We start from the raw sequence: 22,334 nt of genomic DNA, 5'->3' as shown, positions 1-22,334 counted from the left end.
CCGCCGACAATCCACCAGTCAACCGCCGACAAGACAATCCACCCCCCCCCCCCAAACCGCCGACAATCCACCAGTCAACCGCCGACAATCCATGAGTCAACAACCCCCGTCGCCTGCTGACAACCCCCGTCCCTTGCCGCCAGTCCCCATCCCTCTAATGATCTGGCCGCTTCATCTGACAAACAGAGAATAAATTAGATTTCTATTGTGTCTAGAGTTCCCCTTTATACAGCGATGCCTTTTCTATTCTCATGGTATCTCGCCATGCTTGACTTCTACAATCGGCAGATGATAGAAAAAAATAAAAAATCTGTCTTGCAAACACAAATTAATTATCTTCCTGATTTAAGAAGAGAGGACTATTTTAAATGAGAGAATTGGAACGTGTCAGATCAGGCAGTTTGTTTTGTCACATCCCTGTCATCTTTGCATCCAATTAAGTGCGCCGTGGCTCTGCTGGCTCTTTAATTATCCGCACAGAAGAGAGAAGCGGCCGTGTTTTCACCAGACAGGCAGCCTACACATGCGGCAATTAAAAAAGCCGCGCGACTTGTAATGAAAACTGTTTCACTTGATCCTGCAAGCAGCGCAGAGAAGTGGCTGGACGGGCGGGGAAGGTCCGCTCACCAGGGCTCATCGACGGCAAAGCATTCTGGGAGGAAGGCAACAAGTGCACTTCTGCGCCAAATTAATTGCCTCCTTGAGCTGGGCCGATCGTGTTGGCGAGCCGCCGTATAATGAGTGCCTATGGCAGCCCTTCCAAACTATTCCGTATGAACGGACAAAAACCGGTCCGCGGATAGGGAGAGGGCCCGGGAGGTCGGGTGTAAACGGTCTCCGACATCCGCCCCACTGCCCTCCGATCCGAGCCGCCCAGACGGAGGACGATGGATCTGAAGAAAGAAGCAAACAAATGCTGTGACTCCTGCGCTGGACGATGAACTCCACAATGTCTGTGACCACACATGGCATACTTTAGGAATGCACGCCTTGCTGCCCTCACCGGACCAGGGGAATCCAAAATGAACTGCATACAAAACAGAGGGCACACGGCACCTTCTAAAAAAATGGTTGATGCATTTCTAGGCTGCGCCTCTTCCTCAGAGCCAATCTCTTGAAAAAAAGAAAAGGGAAGCAGAAAAGGGAAAAAGAAAAGAGAAAAAAAAAAAGAAAAGAAAAGAAAGAAACAAAGAAAAGAAAAGAAAGAAAAGAAAGAAAAAAAATAAAAGAAAAAAGAAACAAAGAAACAAAGTAAAAAAGAAACAAAGTAAAAAAGAAACAAAGTAAAAAAGAAACAAAGAAACAAAGTAAAAAAGCAAAAAAAAAAAAAAAATAAAAGAAAAGAAAAAAGAAAAAAAGAAAGGAAAAGACAAGAAAAAAAGAAAAGAAAAGCAAAAAAGAAAAAGAAAAGCAAAAAGGAAAAGAAAAGCAAAAAAGAAAAGAAAAAGGAAAAGAAAAGCAAAAAAGAAAAGAAAAGAAAAGCAAAAAAAGAAAAGCAAAAAAAGAAAAAGCAAAAGAAAAGCAAAAAAGAAAAAGGAAAAGCAAAAAAGGAAAAGAAAAGCAAAAAAGAAAAAGAAAAGCAAAAAAGAAAAGCAAAAAAGAAAAGCAAAAAAGAAAAGCAAAAAGGAAAAGAAAAGCAAAAAAGAAAAGCAAAAAAGAAAAGAAAAGCAAAAAAGAAAAGAAAAGAAAAAAGCAAAAAAGAAAAGAAAAAAGCAAAAAAGAAAAGAAAAGAAAAAAGCAAAAGAAAAGAAAAAAGCAAAAAAGAAAAGCAAAAAAGAAAAAGCAAAAAAGAAAAAGAAAAGAAAAAAAGAAAAAGAAAAGAAAAAAGCAAAAAAGAAAAGCAAAAAAGAAAAGAAAAGCAAAAAAGAAAAGAAAAAAGCAAAAAAGAAAAAGGAAGAAAAAGAAAAGAAAAGAAAAAAAACAAAACATTGATCTCGGCTTTCCAGGGAGAAAAAAAAAATGGCAGGGTTTAGATCTGCCAGGACCGGAAGTGACGTCACAACGCCACTTGCGGCCTCCCAGCGGTGGCTGGTGACCATCGGGTCCAAGGCCAGCTCTGTGGTCTCATGACGTCCTACGGGTGAGAAATGGTTAAAGGAAAACTATGTAGAAGAACACGCTTGTGCGAGAAGGCGCTCATGGAAGCAGCCACTGCCTGATTGGTTGTACAAAAGCTGACCCTAAATCCGTTCCCTGACTACAGCGCGTCAGTCGGGAAAAGGTTGCTGCTATCAGAGTCTAATCACCAGGACGTCTCGCCTTGTGAGAACTTTGAATGACATTTAGTAGAGGTCCCTGTGGAGACACTTGAGCGGGGAGGGGGTGGGGAGAGCAGCCTGTACTCACCCTGCGGTGCCCCCTCTGCCGTAGATGGTGCATCAGAAACCATAACATGTGGTTGTCGAACAGGTCGGCGTGATGTAGGCTGTCCTCGTCTCTTTCACGTTTGTTTTTCTTGATAACCTGGAGGAAAAAAAGAACGGATGTTTAAAAGCAGAACTTTACCCAGAACAATCATTTTTTTTTTTTTTTTACAAAAGATACATTCAACATTGATAATGATGCTACTGAAATTAACGCGAGCTGAAAATCTCCCTTTTTTTTTTTTTGCTGGAGGCCACCATTTTGTTGAAGCCCAGAGCAGTCGCTTCCTTATTGGAAAATTTCCCCCTTTCCTTGGTCTTGAAAACTATATATGTCACTTTCTGAAAATATAAAAATATGTGTATTTCCAGCCTTGATTGTAGGTCTTGGCTCAGCTAGAGAGGAAGGCTGACAGAAGCTTCACAGTGCTGAAAGTTCTCAGTCCTGCTAGCAGAAAGGAGAGAATCAGGGAGACGAGATACTATCCCTGTAGAACTGAAGGCAAGACTTTTTTCTTCATTTTGGATGGGGGGGGTCATAACCCGTCAGATTTTTTTTTTCCATCTGTGTCCCATTGGGGAGATTTCCCTTCAATTCCTGTCCCACAGCCAAAACAGGAAGTGAGAGTAAATCACAAATTAAGGAAATTCCTTGGGAACCCTCAGGTCATCAGCACTAGTGTCCCCATTGGAAGATTTCCCCTCTACTACTTTTCTATGGACAACCCAAAATGTGGGATTTTTTTTTACTTTCAATGAAAATGGTAAAACAGGACAAACAGGGGGGGGGGGGGGGGGAATTTCCTTCAAGTGTTCCTAAACCCCCAACAGCACAATCAGTCTGTAGATGCAGTAAAGCACGCTTGTTATACTCACTGTGGGACCTAAGGGGTTAATCCTCCACATTGTGTAAAAAGGCAGTTTGATCCTTTCTTCTCTGTTCCTCCCCTTTTTCAAGTGACCACCTCTTATCGCCTGATAAGACAGACTGAACTGTTTTTTGCACATGCTCAGTTTGTTGTGTATTGCTAGAGAGGTGATTTTTTTTCCTCGGGAGAGTGCATGTGATCATAACAGGGCCAATCAGTACTGGTCAGACAGAAGTCAGGGGTTTTGCATCCTCCTAGAGCAGAAAAAAAAAACCCTCCTACAAGCTTTAACGAGTGCTCTGCTGGACGCCGATAGAAGTCACAAGACTGCTCTATACTGCTGATGAGAAAAGGGATTTAGCAGTTTATATTTACTAGAAATTGCACTTCCATGTTCTGTGTACTGTGAATGCAGGGTCCGGGGTTTAGTAACACCTGTCACCTCCCCTGCTTTTATTTTCCTCCGATATCACTAATGCCCTGTGGTTCCTCCTACGGATCCCTACATCACTAAAGCTCTGTGATTCCTACTACTAACTCCTACATCACTAAAGCTCTGTGGACCCCACTACTGAGCCCTAGACCATTCAAGCGCTGTGGTTCCTCCTATAGACTCCTACAGCACTAAATCTCTGTGGTTCCTACTACATCATTAAGGCTCTGTAGGTCCTGCTACTGACAACTTACATCACTAAAGTCCTGGTTCCTCTATTGACCCCTACATCACTTTTGCTTTGTGGTTCCACCTACTTCACTAAAGCTCCGAGGTTCCACCTACTTCACTAAAGCTCCGAGGTTCCACCTACTTCACTAAAGCTCCGAGGTTCCACCTACTTCACTAAAGCTCCGAGGTTCCACCTACTTCACTAAAGCTCCGAGGTTCCACCTACTTCACTAGCGCTCCGAGGTTCCACCTACTTCACTAACGCTCCGAGGTTCCACCTACTTCACTAACGCTCCGAGGTTCCACCTACTTCACTAACGCTCCGAGGTTCCACCTACTTCACTAACGCTCCGAGGTTCCACCTACTTCACTAACGCTCCGAGGTTCCACCTACTTCACTAAAGCTCCGAGGTTCCACCTACTTCACTAAAGCTCCGAGGTTCCACCTACTTCACTAAAGCTCAAGGTTCCACCTACTTCACTAAAGCTCCGAGGTTCCACCTACTTCACTAAAGCTCCGAGGTTCCACCTACTTCACTAAAGCTCCGAGGTTCCACCTACTTCACTAAAGCTCAAGGTTCCACCTACTTCACTAACGCTCCGAGGTTCCACCTACTTCACTAAAGCTCCAAGGTTCCACCTACTTCACTAAAGCTCCGAGGTTCCACCTACTTCACTAAAGCTCAAGGTTCCACCTACTTCACTAAAGCTCCGAGGTTCCACCTACTTCACTAAAGCTCCGAGGTTCCACCTACTTCACTAAAGCTCCGAGGTTCCACCTACTTCACTAAAGCTCCGAGGTTCCACCTACTTCACTAAAGCTCCGAGGTTCCACCTACTTCACTAAAGCTCCGAGGTTCCTCCTACTTCACTAAAGCTCTGTGGTTCCTCCTAATGACCCCTACCCCACTAAAGGACACACTGGTGACAGAGGGGCTGACAAGAGCACTCAGAAAGTATATTTTATCTAGGAAACCAGCAAGTCTCAAAGCCCAGAGGCCAAAGCTCTGCAAGGTCCACCACACCACCTGTTGGAAAAGCCAGTGTTAAGTTCACTTTTCAGGGTGCATCCAGTTTTTACCGTGAGCACTGCATGTATTCCTCGACTTTGGAGGTCTGTGGTCAGCTGAAATGTCACTGAATGGCGGGAACCCCCCCCCCCCCCCCAAGTGTTCTGAAGTCAATGACCCAGAGTCCAGTTCATCTACATTACAGGTAGCCATCTACATGCCAACCTTGAGCAGGACTTCACCCGAAGGCTCTGGAGTTCATTAACATGGCAAAACCAAGAACGCAGCTCCTGGTATATTGCACCCCACCAACCCTTTCATACGTAGCCCACCGCTCCCCGCACCGGGAAGGAAGAGGTTACTCTGCTCGTCTTACGACTTGCATGGCACGAGATGCATCTCCCAGGAGCTGTGACGATAACACCATATGGGTAACGATGAGCTCACCGCCGTGCTGACTAATCGCGGGGCCCACACACTCACCAGACGCCTTTCAAGAAGACGTTAACCCTTTAGTGCCGTGACTTGGCAATACACAGCCGAGGGGGTGGGCTGCTGTACCCCAGGGATGTATCACCAGCCGAGGAGGTGGGCTGCTGTACCCCAGGGATGTATCACCGTTCCTTTCGCTTACCTCCTTCAGCCCGTGAAGCTCTGTCGGTTCCTTGGCGGTGGGAAGCCAGATTTTGACATCGTAATCGAGACCGCTGGTCGCTAGGACAGGCAGGTGGGGGTGCGGCTCCAAGCAGTTCACCTGGGGAAATGCCAATGGGTTAATTAACCTTCTATGAGGCACCATTCCTTCCACTGACACCAAAAATGGGACACCATTCCTCCCACTGACACCAAAAATGAGACACCATTCCTCCCACTGACACCAAAAATGAGACACCATTTCTCCCACTGACACCAAAAATGAGACACCATTCCTCCCACTGACACCAAAAATGGGACACCATTCCTCCCACTGATACCAAAAATGAGACACCATTCCTCCCACTGACACCAAAAATGGGACACCATTCCTCCCACTGACACCAAAAATGAGACACCATTCCTCCCACTGACACCAAAAATGAGACCCCATTCCTCCCACTGACGACAAAAATGGGACCCCATTCCTCCCACTGACGCCAAAAATGGGACACAATTCCTCCCACTGACGCCAAAAATGGGACACCATTCCTCCCACTAAGAAAAATGGGGCACAATGTTTTCACTGACACCAGCAATGGGACACTGTTCACTCCACCGACGCGACACTGTTCCCTCCCTCCACTGATACCAGCGACGGGACACTGCTCCCCCCAGCGACGGGACACTGCTCCCCCCAGCGACGGGACACTGCTCCCCCCAGCGACGGGACACTGCTCCCCCCAGCGACGGGACACTGCTCCCCCCAGCGACGGGACACTGCTCCCCCCAGCGACGGGACACTGCTCCCCCCAGCGACGGGACACTGCTCCCCCCAGCGACGGAAGTGGCGGGACACTCGCCGGTGCCTGGTGATTTCCGAGGATCTCCGACGGGAGGAGAACTGCTTTGTTTACCAACAGTCCTCCCTGTCAGCTCGAGCACACTGTTTTGGATGGCTGTGCACAGCCATCCAAAGTAGTGTGATTACAGTGAAGCACACAGACCCCGCCCCCTAGTAAAACACTTCTAGCACACAGTAAACCCTTTGATTGCCCCTCATGTTAACCCCTTCCTGCCCAGAGCCATTAGCACAGTGTCAGTGCTTTTTTTTTTTTTTTTTTTAGCACCGATCACTGTATTGGTGTCACTGGGAAAGGGTGGCCATCTTGTTGGTTGGAGACATCTATGGGGTATATTGAAATGCTACATTTGTTTCTGTTTTTTTTGTAAATGTGAGTGCTTTTCTTTCAATGCATGTTTTACTTCGTGTCAGATTGTCCGCCGCAGTCCTGCAATAAGTCGTTGATCGCCGCCATTACTAGTAAAAATATAATTTTTAAAATCCCAGTGCAAAATATATATATACACACACACACATACATACACACACACACACATACATACACACACATACATATACATATACACACACACACACACATATATATATACATACACACACATACATATACATACACACACATACATACACATATATATACATATATACATACACACACATACATATACATACACACACATACATACATATATATATATATACACACACACACACACACATACATACACACATTCACACACCACCATTTTTAAATGCTACAACTTTCATGTAAACCAATTAAATTTACATGTATTGGGATTTTTAAAATTTGTTTTTAGCAAAGACATGGAGATGAAAACATTTTGGTGCAAATTTATGACAAACTTAGATTAAAATTTTTTTTTTACTGGACACGTTTAATAGCAAAAAGTCAAAAATATTGTTTTTTTTTCTCAAAATTGTTATATATATATATATATATATATATATATATATGCAAAAAAAAAAAAAAAAAAAAAAAAAAAAAAAAAAAAAAAAAAATCGCACAGGAGATCAAATACCACCGATAGAAAGCTCAATACATAGGGAAAAGGCCGTAATTTGGGTGCAGCGTTGCATGACCGCGCAATTGTCAGTTAAAGTAATGCAGTGCAAAAAATGGTCTGGTCAGGAAGGGCGGTAAATCCTCTGGAGGGCGAGAGGTCAAGAATGCATCATTGGCTACTAAGCATCAAGTGACCAACAAGTAAGCAGCCACTGAAGACAGGTAGTACGGTGAGGGTCATCATGGAAGCCAGGCAACTAGCATTTTCATAACGCAGCCTACAGGGTCACGGAAGCCAGGCAACTAGCATTTTCATAACGCAGCCTACAGGGTCATGGAAGCCAGGCAACTAGCATTTTCATAACGCAGCCTACAGGGTCATCACGGAAGCCAGGCAACTAGCATTTTCATAACGCAGCCTACAGGGTCATCATGGAAGCCAGGCAACTAGCATTTTCATAACGCAGCCTACAGGGTCATCATGGAAGCCAGGCAACTAGCATTTTGATAACGCAGCCAGATTTCTTCTAACCATATAGGCGAGAGCAAACTGTACCGGGGGACGGAATGAAACGATAGCGGATATAAAGAGTTATTGAAGAGATCTTAAAAACCGAAACTCCTCTGAGCGCAGTAAAGTGTTCACAGAGCCGCACGACGCCTACGACCCCGCCGCCTCCTGCGCTGTGCGATTAAAGGCTACAAACGCATTAGCTAAATAACGCCGCCTCATATAAGTGATCGGCTAATCCTAGAAAACAACATTATACCTGGGAGTGGGCCTCGGGGGGCCAGGCAAGAAAAGCGAGCTGGAAAATCTTTGCGTTCTTCTCGTGTCGGCTAATGCTGAATTATGGCGCCTCATCGGCCGCGGAACCCCCGGGGTACCTTGGAACACTTTGCAAGAGCTTAAGTATAATATTCGCTCTGATGACAAGCTGTGCGGCAATTTCCAGATGCCGCTGGACAACGGGGGCCGGTCCTGAGCTCGTCCTGTGGAGCCGGCCTTACTAATGTGTTACTTAGATCTAATTAGGGGAAAAAAAAGGCACCGAAAAATGCCCACGAAAGGCTCAGGTCAGCTGGCAAACGCATTAGAAAAGCAACGTACGCCATGTTCTGTATAGTGCAGTAAAATAGGTAGCCATGTCTTGCAGCTGCTTCCCTGCATATAGAGGGAAAGCATGATCTACGCGTCAGGTGGCCGATATCAATGGGCAGAAGCCAACTGACCCGTACAGGGGCACCGCCACGTGCGTTGGGGCCATGCACCCGTATGGCTGTCAAATTGGGAGCATCAGCTGTGCCTGTGCAGCTGCTGCAAACCAATTCACATTAAAAGGTACTGTCTGCATGGGAATGCACGGAAAACCTGTGGCCCTTGTGGCATATGCTGTGGTACTCCCGTGTGAACGGGTCCCAAAGCTAAAAGGACCACTGATTTACACGGACTTCCCCAGCAGAGAGTGTTCAGAGTGCAGAAAGAATATGAACTCCAGACACTCTGCTTCCACATCCGCCATGGAAGGCTTAGCTTAAATGATGGAAGATGAGGGAGGCCAGGCCACTTTTTTGGACGTCAAGCGGAAACCATCCGATGGGACCCATCATGAAGCAGGGACCATCAGACGGGACCCATCATCAGGCTGAAACCATCAGACGGGACCCATCATGAAGCGGAGACCATCAGACGGGTCAAATCATGAAGCGGAGACCATCAGACGGGTCAAATCATGAAGCGGAGACCATCAGACGGGTCCTATCATGAAGCGAAGACCATCAGACGGGTCCTATCATGAAGCGAAGACCATCAGACGGGTCCTATCATGAAGCGGAGACCATCAGAAGGGTCCTATCATGAAGCGGAGACCATCAGAAGGGTCCTACCACGAAGCGGAGACCATCAGACGGGTCCTACCATGAAGCGGAGACCATCAGACGGGTCCTACCATGAAGCGGAGACCATCAGACGGGTCCTACCATGAAGCGGAGACCATCAGACGGGTCCTACCATGAAGCGGAGACCATCAGACGGGTCCTACCATGAAGCGGAGACCATCAGACGGGTCCTACCATGAAGCGGAGACCATCGGACTGGTCCTACCATGAAGCGGAGACCATCGGACTGGTCCTACCATGAAGCGGAGACCATCAGATGGGTCCTATCATGAAGTGAAGGCCATCAGACGGGTCCTATCATGAAGCGAAGACTGTCAGGCGGGTCATATCATACAAAGGTTCAACTCACCACGCCGCCTTTATCGCCATCCATGAACTGTACGATTTGACAGGACGACTTCTCCCACAGGAAGATGTGACCACAGTCGCTGCCGCTGACCACAAACTCACTCTTCGGCCCATAGAAGTTGACGCCTTTTACTGGAAGAGAAACAAAAACACACGTTGATTACTAACAGTAGAGCCATGGATAACCAGTCACCGCTGTCCACTATGCAGGTCTCAAACCATCCAGTGAATGCTGCAAATATGATAAAGCCAGAGGCAGATTTACTTATGGCGGAGGAAAGGACAAGTAGGTCTCAAGTAGACTGAGCTTTGGTGGGGAAGCTTGACCTCATGACAACACACAGGTTAGGCAAGAGAGTCTTGGGAGGAAGGGCTGTGGTAGAGGGGTGGAGTGGATTTCTAGGTATAGAAGAGACAGAATGGGATGATGGGAAGGGATGCAGCATGCTAGTGTGGCGTCCAAGGGGTTAAAGCAAGTGCTGAGGAGGCGATACAACACCTAATCATCGCCTGTCCAATGTCTGAAAAACAATCCGAGGGTGGATTACTTTTCAGAGACGTGGCAGTCCCTGCCGCATACGTGAACGAGCCCTTCGTCCATTGACACTTCCCTCCAGCTCTCTAACTACAAGTCCGCATCTCAGTATGGACAAGGAGCTGGAAGAAGAGTCTGCAGGAGCCTGGAATTACAACCACCGTCCACTGGTCATGATTGAAAAGTTGCGCGGGTTCTTTCGCCAAAAAATAAAAACATTCTTTGGGTGCATTTCTCATTTTATTTGCAGTAGCCTTTAACTCTCCGGCGCCGATGGTACGCAAATATACGGCCTCTGGGTGGTTGGGCCTTGAAGCTGCATATTTGTGTACCCAATGTAAGCAAACGTGCATGCTCCCAGCACATTCACCGTCGCCTCACGGAAAGGTCCCGATCGCAAGTAGCTTTCCGATCATGTGACCGCTGTGACAGCCAATCACGGTGGTCGCATAACCCTAAACTCCACCTCCCGATGTCACAAACCCCTTAAAAGGGCTGGTTTCTGCGCTACTTTGATGCGACTTTCATGCAACGTGTGCACCATAGACAGCAGTGTAAACTCTCAAAAGTCGCTTGTTAATGTAATTTGTAATCAACGCGACTGCAACGCAATGCTGCTATTAACAAAACAAAAAAAGAACGAAAGGAAGGAAAGGAAAGGGAAGAAAGGAAGGAAAGGAAAGGGAAGAAAGGAAAGGAAGGAAAGGGAGGGAAGGAAGGAAAGGGAGGGAAGGAAGGAAAGGGAGGGAAGGAAGGAAAGGGAGGGAAGGAAGGAAGGAAAGGGAGGGAAGGAAGGAAGGAAGGAAAGGGAGGGAAGGAAGGAAAGGGAGGGAAGGAAGGAAGGAAGGAAGGAAGGAAAGGGAGGGAAGGAAGGAAGGAAAGGGAGGGAAGGAAGGAAGGAAGGAAAGGAAAGGAAAGGAAAGGAAAGGGAGGGAAGGAAGGAAGGAAAGGGAGGGAAGGAAGGAAGGAAAGGGAGGGAAGGAAGGAAGGAAGGAAAGGGAGGGAAGGAAGGAAGGAAGGAAAGGGGAGGGAAGGCAGGAAGGAAAGGGGAGGGAAGGCAGAAAAGGGAGGGAAGGAAGGCAGAAAAGGGAGGGAAGGAAGGCAGAAAAGGGAGGGAAGGAAGGAAGAAAAGGGAAGGAAGGAAGAAAAGGGAAGGAAGGAAGAAAAGGGAAGGAAGGAAGAAAAGGGAAGGAAAGGGAAGGAAGGAAAGGGAGGGAAGGAAGGAAAGGGAGGGAAGGAAGGAAAGGGAGGGAAGGAAGGAAAGGGAGGGAAGGAAGGAAAGGGAGGGAAGGAAGGAAAGGGAGGGAAGGAAGGAAAGGGAGGGAAGGAAGGAAAGGGAGGGAAGGAAGGAAAGGGAGGGAAGGAAGGAAAGGGAGGGAAGGAAGGAATTGGAAGGAAGGAATTGGAAGGAAGGAATTGGAAGGAAGGAATTGGAAGGAAGGAATTGGAAGGAAGGAAAGGGAAGGAAGGAAAGGGAAGGAAGGAAGGAAAGGGAAGGAAGGAAGGAAAGGGAAGGAAGGAAAGGGAAGGAAGGAAGGAAAGGGAAGGAAGGAAAGGGAAGGAAGGAAAGGGAAGGAAGGAAAGGGAAGGAAGGAAAGGGAAGGAAGGAAAGGGAAGGAAGGAAAGGGAAGGAAGGAAAGGGAAGGAAGGAAAGGGAAGGAAGGAAAGGGAGAACGGAATTCGCAATTCGTAGGGACTTCGCTGCTGCTCAGACACCCACCCCACTTAGCACTCCTCACACAATAACCCCCTCAACACTTTGCTCCCTTGACCTCACTACCACCGAAGAGGTCACTAAGATTTTCTCAGAATCCCGCCTCACCACCTGCCCCCTGGACCCTGTCCCCTCAACTCCTGCGGTCCCCCTCCTCTTCCATCCTATGCTCCCTCACTCACATCTTCAATCTCTCACTCTCCACCAGTACCTTCCCCTCCCCTCTAAAGCATGTGCACATCACCCCAATACTTAAGAAACCCTCCCTGGACCCCTTCGACCTGAACAACCTAAGACCCATCTCCCTGCTGCCATTTATATCCAAACTCCTTGAACACTTAGTCTACAATCGGCTGAGCTCCCACCTCACCGACAACAACCTTCTCGACCCTTTACATTCCAGCTTCCGCCCACTACACTCCACCGAAACCGCCTTACTCAAACTCACCAATGACCTACTAACCGCCAAAACCAATGGCCACTATACTATACTCCTACTACTCGACCTCTCTGCGGCTTTTGAGACGGTTGACCACCCCCTCCTCCGCAAAAAACTGCACTCTCTTGGCCTCAGAGACTCCGCTCTCTTCTGGTTCTCCTATCTATCGCAGCGCTCCTTCAGTGTTACCTATAACTCTGCCACCTCCCCCTTACTCCCTCTCTCTGTCGGGGTCCCTCAAGGCTCTGTCCTCGGACCCCTTCTCTTCTCCATCTACACCTCCTCCCTTGGCCAATTGATAAACTCCCACGGCTTCAACTACCACCTCTATGCCGACGACACACAAATCTATCTTTCTACCCCCCACCTCACCCCCTCAGTCTCCAATCGCATCACCAGCCTACTGAACGACATATCAGACTGGATGTCACTCCACTTCTTCAAACTCAAAAATTCCAAAACTGAGCTTCTAGTATTCCCCCCAGCCTGTGCCCCCTCCAGACTTCTCCATCAAGATCAACAACACTACCATCAGTCCCTCCCCTCACGCCAGGGTACTAAGTGTAATCCTAGACTCCCATCTGTCCTTTCAGCCCCAGGTCCATTCGCTGACAAACTCAAGTAGACTTCACCTCCACAACATCTCCAAGAAATGACCGTTCCTAACCCCGGAAACCACTAAGCTACTTATTCCCTCCCTTATTATATCACGCCTTGACTACTGTAACTCCCTCCTCATTGGCCTTCCTCATCGCAGGCTATCCCCACTCCAGTCTATCAAGAATGCTGCTGCCAGACTCATTCACCTTCCTAACCGCTCTGTATCCGCCACCCCTCTCTGCCAATCCCTCCACTGACCTCCATTCAGTGTCCTCCACCCCTCTCTGCCGATCCCTCCACTGACCTCCATCCCTCTCTGCCAATCCCTCTACTGGCTTCCAATTGCCCAGCAGATAAAATTCAAAACACTAACACTGACGTATAAAGCCATTCATAACACTGCCCCAAACTACATCACCAACCTTGTCTCTAAATACCACCTAAACTGTAATCTCCGCTCCTCGCAAGACCTCCTACTCTCTAGCTCCTTTGTCTCCTCCTCACACGCTTGTCTCCAGGATTTCTCACGGGCTTCACCCATCCTTTGGAACTCCCTACCCCAAGCTATCAGGCTATCGCCTACTCTGCTCACTTTTAGGCGCACTATGAAAACTCATCTCTTCAGGGAAGCCTACCACGACCCCGGCTAACTACTGGAATCCCCTACTCTTCCTACCACTCCATCCCCTACTCTTCCTACCACTCCATCCCCTACTCTTCCTACCACTCCATCCCCCACAGCTAATTACCTCTTGTACCAATATCCCCTCCCTCCTAGATTGTAAGCTCCAAGGATCAGGCCCTCCTAACCCTTTTGTATTGAACTGTATTGTCTTCCTCCATAATGTAAAGCGCTGAGCAAACTGTCGGCGCCATATAAGTCCTGTATAATAATAATAAGTATAATAAGGAAAGAAAGAGAGAAAGAAAGAAAAAAGGTGAACACTGTAAAGAAGTGACATCTTGCTTACTACTATTCATGTGATTACCGATTGGCCAATCAGTGATCACATGAATCGGGACCTGAATCACACAGAGGTCCCGTACAGCGATGGGTGTTCCGACGTGTCCTCCGGTGCCAAGCTCTCCCAGGGAGTGCGCACAGACAATGGATGCAAGGGGACGTTTAGAAACGTCCACCCGCATCGGCAGCGCTCCCGTCCGGCCGTTTATGTACATGGGCTGGACGGGAAGAGGTTAAAGGCTACATCAACCTTTAGAGAAAATAAAATATATTATTAATAATAATAATAATAATAAATGCGCCCACAGTTGGAGCAAAACATGTGTAAAGTGTTTCAAGTCAAAATACAGGCGCATTCAAAGCAGCACATCTGGGAAAGCCGCCGCGTCCCTCTCCAAGCACTGCAGCTTCATCCTCCAACAGCTACGTGACGGCTGTGTCCTGTATGGCGCAGGGGTTGGAGAATAAAACCCGGCACGCCGTGAGGAACACAGGCACCTGACACGTCCATATGTGCTCAACGCCAGAATCTGACCGGGGTGGCAGTACAGGAACAGAGGGGAGGTAGGAGACGTGGACTGGCTCAGTGCTTGTATCACCTCTACCACCGCAGGGAACCCTTAACCACTTCCCGACCGGCTGTTGCATATAAACGGCCGGACGGTGGCAGTGCAGGGGCAGGTGGCAGTTTATAAACGGCCTCCCCGCACCCTGCTTGTGCGCGCTCCCTAGGACCGCGATCCGGTGCCCGCTGTGTCCTCCGGACACAGTGAAACACCGATCGTCGGACGGGACCTCTGTACGAGGTCCCGATCATGTGATCACTGATTGGCCAATCAGTGATCACATGCAAAGTAGTAAGCATGATGTCACTTGTGACATCATTGCTTACTACGTGTGAAATCTGTGAATGATCACAGAGGTCACATGGTACAGGGCTATTCACAACAGCCTTGTACCATGTGACAAGCTGTGACCAATCACAGCTCACTCTGTATTCCTCAATGACTGCAAGAATGCAGACAGAGAGAAAGAGAAATGATTGCTTTTACATCCTATATGGGTGTAAAAGCAATCAGTGTAAAAAAAAAAAAAAAAAAAAATCTTCATCACCCCCCACAAGTAGTGTAGAAGTATGTAGAAAAAAAATAAATAAATAAATAAAATAAAATAAAATGTAAAAAAAAATATTTAAATATTATAATTTTTGGTTATAAACTAATTTGGATTTTTTTTTTTTTACTAAAAAGATAACGGAATAAATTTTGGCCAAGATTTATGATGAAATATTATTTAATTGCAAAATTTAAAAAAAAAAACAAAAACACTTCTTTCAAAATTTTTGGACATCATCATTTACATAGCAAAAAAAAATAAAAATCCCAGCAGTGAATAAATACCACCAAAATAAAGCTTTATCTGTCTCAAAAAAATGGTAAAAAATTCATTTGGGTACAGTGTGGCATGACCGCGCAATTGTCATTCAAAGTGTGTAGCGCTGAAAGCTGAAAATTGCCCTGGTCAGGAAGGGGGGGGAAGTGTCCGGACTGGAAGTGGTTAACACTTGTTTTTGGGGGGGGGGGGGAGCGGACGCCATCGCTTTAAGACTGCCGAGTTCAGGCCAACGACGGGTTAAAGCGTCTGAAGATGCGGAATTAGCATAGAAGAACATAAACAAAGAACCACTAAGCTGGAAACATTTAATGAGCTCTCTCGATCCCACAAAATCACAGGGGTAATGAGCACGCAGCCCGACGGCGGTAAATTCGGCTAATCTTTCAGTAGACGAGCGCGGCGGACACCTCCGCGGCAGTGGGAAAGTTGCATTTCCAGCTAGCAAATCGCGCGCAGTGAGCTAATGAACGGGCCTCGCGGCGGCGCAGGGGCGATGTGAGAGCGGGGGAGCACCGTTTCTTTGGTTTACTGCGCCCTCTGCTGGACAAGTGCAGAAGGAGGAATTTAAAGAGGAGTTCCACTCACACTGTATAAAAAAAAAAAAAAAATGAATAAAAAGTCAGCGGCTACAAAAACTGTAGCTGCTGACTTCTTAAAAAAACAGCCACTTACCTGTCCCACGATCCCGCGGTGTCCTCCCCCGCAGCCCGTTTCACCAGCCGTCTGGTGTTCCAGGGGCCGGCATCTTCAGTGTGGGCACCCGGTTGTGACTGCTTGCGGCTTCACAGCCGGGTGCCCACTGCGCGTGCTTGACAAGTGCTGCGCTTTGTGAATAGCCCCCGTCGTCTGACAGGTCCCAGAAGACTACGGGGAGGGAGGGCAGGAGGACAACTTCCGCTTCTGATCGCCTAGGTCAGGGGTAGGCAGCCTGAGAGCCGCAGGACTACAAGTTCCATCAAGCCTCTGCAAGTCATAGCTGTAACTGTCAGTTTGGTCATCTTTGCAATGCCTCATGGGAAATGTAGTTCCACAACAGCTAGAGAGCCGCAGGTTGCCTAACCGATCGCCGCGGAAGTGGGAGCGGGTACCTGTCAATTTCGGGTACCCGCTCCCCAAAGGTGCCAATCCTTAATGGGGAGCGGGGGACCAATCTTTGAAGCGGAACTTCTCCTTTTGGGTGGAGATCCTCTTTAACCCCTCGCCCTCCAGAGGATTTACCTGACCAGGCCATTTTTTGCGATATGGCGCTGTGTTACTTTGACGATTGCACGGTCATGCAAGGCTGTACATAAAAGGAAATTGAAGTCATTTTTTTCACCACAAACAGACCTTTCTTTCAGTGGTGTTTGATAGTCTTTTTTTGTTTATAGCTCAAAAAAATAAAAACCGCAGAGATGATAAATTTTGAAAAAAATAAATAAATATATATAAAATATATAAATATAAAAAATATATATATATATATATATATTTTAATATAAAATATATATATATATATATATATATATATATTAATATAAAATATATATATATTAATATAAAATATATATATATATATATTAATATAAAAAAAAAAAATATATATATAAATATATATATATGTTAATATAAAATATATATATATATATATATATATATATATATATATATATAATATAAAATATATATATATTAATATTAAATATATATATTAATATTAAATATATATATATTAATATTAAATATATATATATATTTTTATTAATATAAAATATATATTAATATAAATATATATTAATATAAAAATATATTAATATAAAAATATATTAATATAAAAAAAAAATATATATATATATATATATATATATATATATATATATATATATATATATATATATATATATATTAATATTAAATATATATATATTTTTATTAATATAAAATATATATTAATATAAAAAAAAAAAAAAAAAAATATATATATATATATATATATATAAATAAACACTTTTTTTACTTTTTGCTATAAAACATATCCAATAAAAAAAAATATAATTTCTTCATAAATTGATGCCAAAATGTATTCTGCTCCGTGTCTTTGCTAAATAATATCCCAATACATGTAAATTAATTGGTTTACATGAAAGTTATAGCGTCTAAAAATGGTATAGATACTGGGATTTTTATTTATACTAGTAATGGCGGCGATCAACGACTTATAGCAAGACTGTGGCGGACATTCTGATACTGGGGGGGAACTGACTAACTGCCACTGACAACTCCAGTGACACCAATACAGTGATCAGTGCTAATAAAAACCGCTGACACTGTACTAATGGCACTGGGCAGGAAGAGGTTATCATCTGGGGCGATCAAGGGGTTAACTGTGTGTTCTGTTGTGCTTACACTGTGTTCGGTTTTACCAGGGAGACATGCTGCTGTGCAGAGACAGATAAAGCAGCATGTCCATGCTGACAGGAGAGAGACCTGTGTTTTTTTATTCAGGTAACTAATGGTCCTGATACCATTGCTCACAGGATATGCGGGGGGAGCGGTGCAAGACTGAGCTGCAGCAGTGACAGGAGCCAGGTATTTGGCATGGGGGGGGGGTAAAACATTTAGTGGGGAGGGAATGCTTTAAGGTACAAAACATTTTGACTTTTAAACCACTTTGGTTTACACTGTTTAGCGTTTTTTTTTTTTGTTAGAGACACTGCTTTTTGGCCATTTTGGTGTGCCCCCCCCCCTAATCTCACATGTCTCAAAAGAACTGAAACTTCAAAGAATAGAGGAGCGTGTGATTCCAATCCGCAAACGTGGATCTAGCAGCCAATCACTAGGCCCGAGTACCGTCACATGATGAAAGGAATGATGTCACCGCTTTACACCGATGATGTAATGTGTACACAATAAAACCCGCTGAATGCTGTAAAAGCACCCCGTGATGTGCGTTTATTTACTAGACCCTAGATTGCTCTGCTGTGCTCAAAAAGGCTCCACCCATTATAACGAATGACCAATCGAAAGGTACAGGGGGCATGGTTTTTTAGCACTGATCACTGTATTGGTGTCACTGGAGATGTCAGTGACACCACGTCAGTTTCCCTCAGTGTCAGAATGTCCGCTGCAGTCCCGCCATTACTATTAAAAAAAAAAATATCCCAGTATCTATAAACGCCATAACTTTTTTTTTTTATTAGCAAAGTCGTGTCGCAAAACACATTTTGGCCTAAATTTATGATGAAATTTGATTTTTTTTATTTTTTTTACTGGACATGTTTAATAGCAAAAAGTCAAAAAACATTGTTATTTTTCTCAAAATTGGCATTTTTTTTATACAGTGCAAAAAATAAAAACCGCACAGGCGATCGAATACCACTGAAAGAAAGCTCAATTTGTGGGAAAAAAGTACGGAAATTTAATTTGGGTGCGGCGTTGCATGACCGCGCAACTGTCAGTTAAAGTAACGCAACGCCGTAACGCAATATATGGCCTGGTCAGGAGGAGGGGGGGGGGGGGGTTCCTCTGGAGGGGGAGGGGTTAATAAATCTACACTGGGAAACTTGTGGGACTCTCATTCTTTGCACATCGCAAACTTGGTAACCCACCCTTGTCGAGGACTGACCTGTTCTAATACTGTGATGAAATGGAACAGACAAATGGTTACCCCTTCCCCCTGGCAGTACTCGGGTCGTTGGTTTGAATCCCAACCACAGCACCACCTGCCTGGAGTTTGCATGTTCTCCGTGTGCCTGTGTGGGTTTCCTCTGAGTACTCTGGTGTCCTCCCACACTCCAAAGACATGCTGGGAGGTTAATTGTCTCCTGTCTAAATTGGCCCTAATATGTGTATGTATGAATGTTAGGGACCTTTAATTGCGCGCCCCTTGAGGGTCGGGGACCTCAGATTGCGCGCCCCTTGAGGGTCGGGGACCTCAGATTGCGCGCCCCTTGAGGGTCGGGGACCTCAGATTGCGCGCCCCTTGAGGGTCGGGGACCTCAGATTGCGCGCCCCTTGAGGGTCGGGGACCTCAGATTGCGCGCCCCTTGAGGGTCGGGGACCTCAGATTGCGCGCCCCTTGAGGGTCGGGGACCTCAGATTGCACGCCCCTTGAGGGTCGGGGACCTTCGATTGCACGCCCCTTGAGGGTCGGGGACCTTCGATTGCACGCCCCTTGAGGGTTGGGGACCTTCGATTGCACGCCCCTTGAGGGTCGGGGACCTTAGATTGCACGCCCCTTGAGGGTCGGGGACCTTCGATTGCACGCCCCTTGAGGGTCGGGGACCTTAGATTGTACGCCCCTTGAGGGTTAGGACCTCAGATTGTACACCCCTTGAGGGTCAGGGACCTCAGATTGTACACCCCTTGAGGGTTAGGGACCTTAGATTGTAAGCCCCTTGAGGGTTAGGGACCTCAGATTGTACGCCCCTTGAGGGTTAGGGACCTTAGATTGTAAGCCCCTTGAGGGTTAGGGACCTCAGATTGTACGCCCCTTGAGGGTTAGGGACCTTAGATTGTACGCCCCTTGAGGGTTAGGGACCTTAGATTGTACGCCCCTTGAGGGTTAGGGACCTCAGATTGTACACCCCTTGAGGGTTGCGTAAATTGACGGCGCTACAGAAGTACCTGAAATAAACAAATAATAAAACAACAGAAGTGACTCCTCCGGGAGCGCCCGTACCTGTAGCATTATTTCGATGTCCTTTGTATCGCTTTACATACTGAGCCCCGTCACTGTGAGAGGAATTGAACAAATAGATGTCTTCGTCATTGTAGCTGGCGAGAAGTTCTGGAAGAAATTAAAAAGAACAGAGAAGATCAAAATGATTGTTTGGCCAATATCAGACCCTCAGAGGGAGGCTAACCAAACCAAAATACAACTCTGATTACAAAAAAGTTGGGGCGCTGTGTCTACATAAAAAAAAAAAAAAAAAAAAAAAAAGCCACGATTTGCAAATTTCAAAAACCAAGGCAAACCTCAAACAATAGGGTATAACAAAAGAAAAAAAAAAAAAGTACCCGCGTCCGCACCAAGATGTATAGGGAAACAGCTGCTCAAGCCGCTTCATCAGGGGAAGTAACCTGATGAAGCTGCTTGGACAGTTGAAACGCGTTGAGATTTTGGGTGGGCCTTCAGAAATCCAATAAAGCCCAACGCCAGGCAACCAAATTTTTTTTTAACCCTTGCAGTAGGGCTGTGCAAGGGTTAGAAGATATATAATGAATAAAACAAGATGTATAAAGAAATAAACGCTCAAGAAGCTTCATTAGGGGGGGGGGGGGAGAACCTGATGAAGCTGCTTAGACAGCGAAAAGCGTAGAGAGTTTGAGTGGGCATTCAGAAATCACATAAAGCCCAACCCTGGACAAATAAAAAAAAAAGCAAACTCACTCTTGCAGTGTGGCTGTGCCCACATTGAGAGGGTTAGGTTAATTGCTTGTTTTTTTTTTGTTTTTTTTTAAGGGGGGGGAAAAAAAAAAAAAAAAAGGGTCTGCACCAAGATGTATAGGGAAATAGCTTCTCAAGCAGCTTCATCAGGGCAAGTAACCTGATGAAGCGGCTTGGACAGCAAAACGTGTTGCCCAACTCCAGGCAACCAATGTTTTCTTTAACCCTAGCAGTATAATGAAATAATAAAAAAAGATGTATAAAAAGAATAAACGCTCAAGAAGCTTCATTAGGGGGAGGAACCTGATGAAGCTGCTTAGACAGCGAAACGCGTAGAGATTTTGGGTGTGTCTTTAGAAATCCAATAAAGCTTAACGCCAGGCAACCAAAGTTTTTTTTTTTTTTTTTTTTTAACCCTTGCAGTATAATGAAATAATAAAAAAAGATGTATAAAAAAATAAACGCTCAAGAAGCTTCATTTAGGGGCGGAATACTGCTGAAGCTGATTAAACAGTGAAACGCGTAGAGATTTTGGGTGGGCCTTCGGAAATCTAATAAAGCCCAACGCCAGGCAGCAAGGGTTAGAAGATATAGAATGAAATAATAAAACAAGATGTATAAAGAAATACTCAAGAAGCTTCGTTAGGGGCAGTAACCTGATGAAGCTGCTTGGACAGCGAAACGCGTTGCCCAACTCCAGGCAACCAATGTTTTCTTTAACCCTAGCAGTATAATGAAATAATAAAAAAAGATGTATAAAAAAATAAACGCTCAAGAAGCTTCATTAGGGGGAGGAACCTGATGAAGCTGCTTAGACAGCGAAACGCGTAGAGATTTTGGGTGGGCCTTGAGAAATTGATTAAAGCCCAACTCTGGACAAATAAATACATAAATTAACTCTTGCGGTGTTGGCTGTGCCCACATTGAAAGGGGAAAATAAAAATTTTTTACTTAGCCAATCCTCTGCTCCACCCCACAGAGTTTGCACCCCATGCCTACCGGTCTAGGGTCCTGAAATCATCAAGACCACAGCAGGGTCAGTAGTTCTGCTCTGGGCATGAGGACGTCAGGGACATTCAACGGTCAGATTGCAGGGGAATGCCGCCTGCCGGGGAGTGGAGGATCAGGAAAACTACGTCTCTTTATCCCCCCACGACAAAACGAGCAATTAACCCTTTCAATGCAGGCGCAGCCCCTACTGAAGGGGATCATTTGCCCGGAGTTGGGCTTTAAGTGAACTTGTAGTACTGCCAAACAGAAAACTAGTATGGAAAGAAAAAATTAAAAAGACATCATAAGCAGCTACGGCATACCCTATGGCAGGGGTGGGCAACTGTGGCCCTCCAGCTGTTGTAGAACTATAAGTCCCATGAGGCATTGCAAAACTGACAGATACAAGCATGACTCCTAAAGGCAGAGGCATGATGGGACTTGTAGTTCAATAGCTGGAGGGCCACAGTTGCCCACCCCCTGCCCTATGGCATGGGGGGGTTTGTGTAGGCCAAGAGGTGGGCAACCTGCTGTCCTCCAGCTGTTGTAGAACTACATATCCCACGAGGCATTGCAAAACTCGTAGTTGCAAGCATGACTCTACGTGTCCCATAAGGCATTACAAGACAGTTCCAATCATGTCTCCCACAGGCA

At 45.8% G+C, this 22,334-nt stretch overlaps 1 protein-coding gene across 1 annotated transcript in view; it reads right to left on the bottom strand.

Annotated features, from left to right (window-relative positions):
• Positions 1–1,003: 1,003 nt before the first annotated feature.
• DCAF8 (DDB1 and CUL4 associated factor 8) overlaps positions 1,004–22,334 on the bottom strand; it is a gene marked incomplete at both ends in the record, with an annotated part of 40,458 nt that continues 19,127 nt past the window's right edge. Inside the window, 5 exons of the mRNA XM_089664360.1 lie at positions 1,004–1,113; positions 2,343–2,463; positions 5,541–5,660; positions 9,677–9,807; positions 19,983–20,090. Coding sequence (XP_089520486.1) covers positions 1,004–1,113; positions 2,343–2,463; positions 5,541–5,660; positions 9,677–9,807; positions 19,983–20,090 — 590 coding nt within the window. The remainder of the gene's footprint in view (positions 1,114–2,342; positions 2,464–5,540; positions 5,661–9,676; positions 9,808–19,982; positions 20,091–22,334) is intronic.

Source organism: Staurois parvus, unplaced genomic scaffold (assembly GCF_062004578.1).
Source record: "Staurois parvus isolate SC_StPar_1 unplaced genomic scaffold, SC_StPar_1.0 ptg001899l, whole genome shotgun sequence".
In the NCBI taxonomy this organism is placed as follows: domain Eukaryota; kingdom Metazoa; phylum Chordata; class Amphibia; order Anura; family Ranidae; genus Staurois; species Staurois parvus.
The sequence above is the reverse complement of the archived record's forward strand: the minus strand, read 5'-3'. Positions and strand labels throughout refer to the sequence as shown.